General features: G+C 33.1%; 1 protein-coding gene across 3 annotated transcripts in view; it reads left to right on the forward strand.

Annotated features, from left to right (window-relative positions):
- The window catches only part of LOC107436731 (kelch-like protein 17), a 91,102-nt gene that overhangs the window by 45,895 nt on the left and 36,467 nt on the right, over positions 1 to 8,740 (forward strand). For 2 of the 3 annotated variants that reach the window (XR_011637533.1, XM_071184559.1), the window contains 2 exons: positions 412 to 533; positions 1,965 to 2,186. Coding sequence is in view for 2 of the 3 variants with exons in the window: in XM_071184559.1 (XP_071040660.1) it covers positions 412 to 533; positions 1,965 to 2,186 (344 nt within the window). In the remaining variant the exon portion in view is untranslated. Of the gene's footprint in view, positions 1 to 411; positions 534 to 1,964; positions 2,187 to 4,359; positions 4,477 to 8,740 lie in introns of all 3 variants that reach the window. The other variant, XM_071184560.1, reaches the window with a different exon arrangement.

Here is an 8,740-nt window from a genome sequence, read left to right on the forward strand (position 1 = left end):
TTGACGATTTAACCTCACGTTCTAGTAAGAGATTTAATTTAGATCGATGATTTAATTTAGAGTTGAAAGTTATATAAGAAAAAGCAAGCATCTCAAAACAAGCAAACCTCTTCTCAACTTTTAAATCTAACTCATTTTATGATATTAAATTAAATGCAAATTTAAACAAAAAACATAACTTATCTCAACAAGTTCGATGAGTGATATGACACTGTATTTAATTAACTTCGCTTTAATTAAAATTTAACTTAAATGGAGAAAAACTTAACTCAGCTTTTAACACGCCATTTTGCTTTCAAACGATCAACTGACGCTGACATCGTAGGTCACATGTGTGGATATATGTGATCTTCTTTTTCTAGAGCAGCAAGTACCCAATTAAGAATATTGTTCTTCATTAAATTTTTTTAGGTGAAATGTCAGAAAAGGACAAGACATCAATTACCATGCATGACGTGGATCCCGGAGCCTTACAACTTTTAGTCGATTTTGCATATACCGGCGAAATACTTATTTCAGAAGATAATGTACAAGTAAGCAAAAAAGAAACGCAGTTCTGCTTCTTTTTTTTAAACATTCGTAAAATATGTTTTAACAAACACTAAGTTTATTTTTTCTCAGTAAAAAACGCATTTTTGGCAATCGTTTTGAGTTTGGGTTTCCGAAAAATATGTTGTAACTAAAAAAATGCTTTTTCATCAAGACATGGTCGATCGTTACGATGGCAAACTCTCATTTGCTACGCCACTCACTGTATTCAACACCCCCCAGTTACAAATACCTGCACGAAAATTAATTTCAGTAAAGATACTCCAGGGATTTGACAGTGTTGATAGCCATATCCAAAAAGGAACTTTTTTTGAGATTTCTACAATTCATTTTATAAGAAATACATCTAAATGCTAGAGAAACATTGAAAAGCAATTTATATTGTAAATATATCTAGAAATTTGTTTTAAATTGGTAGAAAAGTGAGTTTTCCGTAGTCTTGAAAAATCTTAGCTACCGATCATTTATTCGAAGATTTTTTTTACGAATATCTTTAGAAACGCTTAGATGATGCGATTTCTCATAATTATCAATACATTTTAAAGCTTTCAAGGGTCTGAGAGACCGACAATAAATTACGAGCGAAAACTAGCAATAAGTTTGTAATTTGTAAAAAAAAAAAAAAATATCAATTAAAGAAAAAAAAAGAGAGAAAGAGATTAGATGCTGTCAGATATAAATCACAACATTTATACAGAAATTTTTTGAAAATTATAATATCTCGAGAGAGGAGATAGTTTCCAATTCAACCAATTTGTTACATAAATTGTTACATTCCAATTTGTCGCATTAGTTGTCTTTATGCTGTAAAATTACTTCTTATTTATTTCTCGTTGTGGCATTTATTCTGTATTTTTAATTTTAAATATTTTTATAAGCTTAATTGATTGTTTTTTTAAGCCCAAGTAATTGTCTATTTTGTTACGATCAGCATATTAACAAATTGTTCTCACAAAAAATTATATATATTATAAACTAAATTATATTTTTTCATGGAAAATGTCGATTATTAAGGAAGAATAACAAAGATGAATGAGAAGTTGAAACCCGGGTCGGTAGACGGATCATGGGTTGGAGTCCCTTACCGTCAGGCTAACCGTGGGAGGTTTTCGTGGTTGTCTTCTCCATTTAACGCAAATGCAGGTTAGCTCCATCAAAAAATCCTCCACGAAGGCAATACTTGATCAATAACTTCCCTTGTCTGCTGGATTGGGTTCAAAATGACAAGGCTACGGAGTTTACCACTGATATTCGTAAACCCAAAAAAATGAGTACACTGTTCAACGACGGTTACAAAATGAAATAAATATTCAATACTAGTTTTTTCCCCTTTAGCGTTTGTTATGCATCAACTATTTTTGAAGTGTGTGAAGGATATTTTTTTACCATTTCAAAGAAATCAATTGTCTTTGCAGGTTTTACTTCCCGTGGCAAGTCTTTTGCAAGTACAAAGTGTCCGAGAGGCTTGTTGCAAGTTCCTATTGCGCCAACTGCATCCCTCGAATTGTCTCGGAATTCGGAGTTTCGCTGACGCTCATTCGTGCGAAGAACTCCACAGGAAGTCACACAAATACGCTCTCCAGAACTTTCAAGAGGTCGCACTCACTGAAGAATTCTTACTCTTACCTTTTTGCGAAGTAACTTTAACTTTATTTTACTCAAAAAATGTATGTTGTGATTATTATAAATTCTGCTCTAAATCAGAATTATACTTATGAGACCATGACCTTTTTGATAAATAGTAGTAGTTTTTTTAGGTCGCACTAGAGCTGTACAATGGACTATTGGAAACGATTTAGGAAACGACCTTGAGTATGATCAAAATTTTGAACAGAAAGCAAAGCATAATTTACTTTGCAGAAGGGATAGATAATCGGCTTTGGAAGCCCGACAATGTGCGCGTGAAGTTGAACACTTTACGGTAGAACAGTTTAACAAGGTCCGATACGCACCCTCGATCCCTTCACTGGCTGATCAAAATGGTCACCCGCCCGCTCACTGACAGCTCAATGGTGAATGCTTGACTTCTGAGATTTACTAGGAATCAAGTCTTACGATCTAGAGGACATTAATAAGAGAATTCTGCCTACTATTAATACATTTTACCTCTCTCTTCTACTGCGGTTTTCCTTGTTTTATTTTTCATTCTCTCTTTTACTTTCGGATACAGTGGCTTTTCCCTTTCATTTTCAGTTGATAACGTTCCGTGTTCTGTTTTAAACTACTTCCATTCTCCTCATTCATGTTCAGCGAGTCTTGAGAAACGGTTCCTATTTATGAGGGCTTGAAACATGTTTACTTTTATAACTATCTTCTAAATTTTTAAAAACTAATAAAGTATCATGTTCAAAAGTAAAATTTCACTACCATTTAACTTTTTTTCTTCCAAAATCTCTTGTGTAAATCTGTTTTACGATTACTATGGCTTCTACAGCAAATAAAATTAAGCTTTAAATCAGAATTAAACTTATGTGGCGAAATTTGAATAGTCCATCTACGCGATGGCCGAACATTTGATGTGGTGGGTTTGGTCTTAGCTTTGCACAATTCGGGAAAAAGTTCGACTACAGCTGTTTACCTTGCACTAAAGCGGACTGCATCTTATCAGTTCTTACCTTAGTGCTTCGAAGTCGGTTCTAATTCAATGTCACTGACAGTTTCAGAACTTGCACAGTCTACACGTGAATGCGTGGTAGAGGACAGAGGCGTGGAAACCGGTTGATAGTGACCACCATTTGCTGACCTGGTGGTGCTGACTACCACCCAAATGACGGAATCATCCCCTCTAACAGAGGATCAAAATTGTGATGGCATGTCTTCGGATTATCTTCAAGGGTGTTTCCCACACCATCGCCAACAGTCCACTGTACAGCTTTAGTGCGTCGTAAATAAAATACCTACTTACCTACCATCTGAATTGTGGTGATGTAGCTTGTTGTATGTGCCGATATTGTCTTTGGATCAACATTAAATGCCGTAGTCAATAGTTCGGATACTCCCGTGTACTCACCGAATACCGTACATTCACCGAATACTATACCGTTGAATGAACCTCACCACATGTGGTATAGTGCTGGTACCACCTAACTCATCCATCTATAGAAAACGCTCGCAACATCACATTAACCAAAAATCTTAGAGTTAATTCCGTTTTTATATTTGAAATACAAATTAAAAAGCACTCTTTAGTTGGGACCTCGGTGACCGACTACTGAGCATTAGCAAAATACTATAAAAGCGAGGAGGTAGCAAGTGTAATGCCCAACGAGTGATGGGAAGGGTTTAAGTTTTCTATTTAAATATTTTATTTAACTTTTGTCGATATTCGAAGGCAGGAATGGGGTTCAACCGGTTCTGTTATGCATCCAATTTGCTTGTTTCTTTGTGTGAGTTGGAGAAATGCGCCTCAAAACCGATATTTGTTTGAATTTGGAAAGATATGGTGACAAACAATTTGGCTACAAACTCGGTTAACAATTATGTAAGTAATTCCAATAAAGCAATAAATAATCAATCACAATAACAAGCCCACAGAGGGGCCTCCCTGACTGAGTGGTATCGCCAGGCAAACGCTGTGCAAGGCATGAAGGTAGCGGGTTCGAATCCCGCTGCCACCCTAGATGTATCTTCGTGCTGTCTTTCTTTGTATTTTGCTATCTATCTAATTGACAAAGGTTTATAAGCCTAAATTGAGTACACAAGCTAGCAAATGTATGTAATTGCAATAACCAACCCACAAATATATCAATAGAATGAATGAACATTTTTAGTTCACCTTGACCATTAATGAAGGTGTGTTTTTGTTTCTAGGTTCGCGATTTAATAGCCAGCGATCAACTAAACGTAGTATCTGAAGAAATAGTGTACAAGTCGATTGTTACATGGATTCGACACGATTCCTCAGCAAGGGAGCGATACTTAGGAAAAGTGAGTCTATACTTAGACAACAATTATTTTGTAATGCCTAAACAGTAAATAAATGTTTACACTTCTATAAAATATATATGAACAATATTATCAATGACAATTAGAATTTTTCTTCTTCTTCTGACTATAAACTTATTGCCCATTTTGCTACTGTTTGTCGCTTATATCACTTATTTCGCTTCTGTATTTTGCTAGTTATAATTTGCTTACTTTATTTGGTGGAAATACTTTTTTTTAAGATCATGAAATATTATAGATCTGTGTGTCATACTGCTTCGTTCATCGATTGCAAAAAAAAAAAAAAAAAATTGTGTCCTAGCTATTAAAGTTTAAATTAAAAAGTATTCAAATGAGAAGACTCTAAAATTGTTTATTGTATTATTATACAATAACTTCCAAGCAAATGAAAAACTGCAATAAATTTCAAACAAATTAGAATTTCAAAGTAATAAAAAAAAAACTCACTTTAAGCTTACAAATGAAAATGGCCCTTTCAATCAGTTATATTTCAACTCTGCAGCTGCATTCCATCGGGCAGTAAATCAGCGCACATGTTATTTGTATGCCATAAATTTATAAATTGATAATTCTAAATACATAAAGCAATTGATAATTTTTGATAAATTGTACAGTCAGAGCCGTGGTGGTTCAGGGGATAGAGCGTTCGCCTTCCAAGGAGATAAACTGGGTTCGAATCGCAACGATGGCAGGTCGATACGAATTAAGCACCCGGCTCGCAGCGACCACAGTGCTGATGTAAAATATCTTCAGTGGTAAACGGATCATGGGTTAGAGTCTCCTTGCCATCAGGGTAGCCGTGGGAGGGTTTCGTGGCTTTCCACTCCATGTAACGATATGCTGGTTTGTTCCATCAAAAAGTCCTTCACGAAGGTAAATCTCGCCCGATATTTGAAATAGGAGTTCCTTTGTCTTCGCGATTGGGTTCAAAATCAAAAGTCTACGAAATTGAACATTCGTAGTCGTAGACAAAAAATTGGGTCAGCTGTTCAACAGTCTATCAAAAATTAAGTCTTTCAAAAAGTGATTAATAAAAAGGAGCGATTAGATATTCGCGTGTCATATTATCGCATCATAAATATCGGGATTTCAAAAACGTGCAAATTTGCAGGGAAAAAAATCCCGGAAAACGATCGAAATAGAACATAAATTTAAGATTGAACCGGTGCAAATCGCCATGTATTTTATTCCTTTATATGTTAAGAACTGAAACTAAGTCGCCACTTTATGTGATTAGAGATTCATACTTCTGTGGCCATTTTATGTGTAATGGTCACCTGTTGATTACTGGTGCTCTAGTTTGGCAGTTGTGTTTGGGCACCTTTGAATGTATCCTTGGAAAATGTATCACTCATCATGTGTTCCATATTTTTAATCAAATATGTTTCAAGAGATACTTTAATGTTTTCTTTTCTTTTTACTCACCCTGTATATAATCACAGTTTCTTAATTTTTTTTCAGTGTGTCTTAAGCTGTCCAGTTTTCATTCAACGTTTTCGACGTAATTTTCAACGTTTGTAAAATGTGTGCATTTTTATAACGAGTATACTAATTTTAACTGAATCAGTTATCAAAATAGTCCAAATCCCTTTCAGGCATTTTTCATCTGTTTTATTCAGTGAAATGTTTTACGTTGCTATGTTAAACGTTTTTATTTTAATTGTTACACATAAAATTAAATGATTACATTTATTTATATGAAATATTTTAATGATTACACAGAGGAATCGAACAATCAAATGAATCAGTGAGAAATAAAATGAACGAAAAACGAATAAACTGAGCCTGACTAAAAACCAAACGAAAGAATTAAAATAAATGAATAAAAGGTTTCTATAATAACTCCATGCAACTAAATTCGTATTTATCTGAAGATAAAAGCAATCCACAAAAGGAAAATGGGTTCAAAAAAATTTAAGCGTGCATTTAGTAATTTTTCCACTAAGGGAAGTAAAAAATAAAAAAAGCTTCTATACAAGTACCTAAAACTCGAAACAAAGCTATAATTATAAATTATGTATTCTATTTTACCGTAAAGAAGTTTGCAGTTTATAATTCCACTATTTTTTCTTTAAATATTTTAGAATTTGTCCAATCTAAATTAGACAAATAGTTGAAATACTTAAATAAAATTATTAAACTTTTTTAAAAATTTCTAATTCAGCGAGATTTTTCTACCTAAATGTAAATCATTAAAATCAATTAATAACACTTAGGAAATTTTTTTTCATGCATTTATAAAAATCCTTAAACTTGCTTAATTCAGGAATTTTAAATCTGCGATCGATTTCTCTCTCCACGCTAGTTTTTTACCCATTGGCAAAAAGGGTCTTGTTTTGAGTTTTATGGCGCGCACTATTTTTGGACGTCGTCACACTTTTCAACTGTGTTTAAAAGTAATAGTAAACAGTGCGCATGCGCCGTCATTCCATGCGTTGCTATGGCGAACGCTGCTGTTTGTTAATTTTTTTAAAATTCTTTTTATTTTCATTTGCAGTCATTTTTAATGTATTTACGTCATAATAATTTAAATTATTTTTATATTCTTTTCATTATTAACCTATAACTACTGGCTTGACGCTGATTTCAATATAAATATAAATGCTGAAGAAGGAAAAAGTATTTTGTGACGTCTTGAAACAGGCGTTTTCCTATTATGATCTAGTCGGAAGCATATGAAGAAACAGTTTCATAATAGGTAAGCGCCCCTATCGGCGTGTGACGTATCTGAACATGAGTTTCTATGCAGTTTTAATCCTAATGATATGCCTTAATTCCCCCAGAAGTTTGACTCAACATTTATGCAATTCCCTGATATATATAACGTTTTTAAACTTGTACAGTGGGCAAAAAAAAAATGGACCACCCTTAATAACTTTTGATTTAATGATCGGATCTTCACGTTCTAGAACTCAATTTTAATGATTCAAGGGGGTGACCTCAAATATGCTAATTAATTATTGCGGACAATATCTTAAGTCACGAAATCAGTTACAAAAACGTGCCTTTTTTCCTATAGGTTTCTAACTCCCAAAATATTGGGGATATCCGCAATCTGGGAAATATGGTTACAATAGTTTGGTCAGGAGAACGGTCCAAAGTTTGAACCCCTTAATGTTAATTTTACTTTTTCTTTTCAAGCTCTTTAAAAAAATTTGTACACAATTGTAAAATTCGCCCATTCAAAGATAATTACATGCAACATATAACTTTTAATAGGGTAAAATAACCAGTGAAGGAACACTTAAGCTTCGCTTGCCGTTTAAAAAATCATATTAATTTCTAAATTCGTAATTTTAGTTAAATGACAGTGTCAACATATTCGTTACTAATTGCAAATTATGTAAAAAAATTTTAGAGAACTTACATAATATTGTTTTAAAGTTTTGGAGGTTCAAATAACAAGTTGTAAGAAAAACAAGTGAAGGAACAACTCTTACCAGCGAATGAACACCCAATAAAGGAACACTTAATTTTGGTTATTTTTTAATGCTCTATATGAATTTATAAGCCATACAAATATTTAAAAACAAGCCTATTCTTGAAATTATAACATATAAATACTTGGAAAATGTTAACTTTCTTTTGTAATCATGAATTGCAAATTAAAGTGTCAACATATTAACACATACTGTTCATTCACTGGGAAATCTATGCCCAGTAAAGGAACATGCCTGTTCCCTCACTGGTTAGAAGTTGTTTTTCGTATTTTTAACATACTTTTGATGCGGAACATCACTAAAGGTACAAGAAAATTAAAATTTATCTTTTATTTTCATTAACTTAGAAAAAAAAACCAGTAAAGGAACACTTGTTCCTTCACTGGTTTTTCATCGTTTGGTGACCCAGTGAATAAACACCCCCTTATCTCAGTACTTTATAATGCTATGATGCTTAAAAAAAATAAAACGTAACTTCAATAACTATATTTTTTCACAGTGAGAAAACTCTTTTTCACAGTGAGAAAAATAAAACTATTACATGCAATTAGCTCCCCTTCAAACATATAAATACAAACACTCATCTTATAATTTTTTCAAAGAAACAAGGTGTGGCAGAAATAATAACAAATTCAAAAATATTTCCAGAGAAGTCTATTTGACCAGGTAATCCAAAACATTGCTAGATGACTTCCTATTGTTTGGCAGTAAGCTATTGTTACCAGTCAATCTAAAGAAAAACTTTCAAATTCTTATTTTTAATCAATATATATGAAATGTTCCTTCACTGGTTGGTTTACCCTATA

This window comes from Parasteatoda tepidariorum, chromosome 8 (genome assembly GCF_043381705.1).
Source record: "Parasteatoda tepidariorum isolate YZ-2023 chromosome 8, CAS_Ptep_4.0, whole genome shotgun sequence".
NCBI lineage: Eukaryota > Metazoa > Arthropoda > Arachnida > Araneae > Theridiidae > Parasteatoda > Parasteatoda tepidariorum.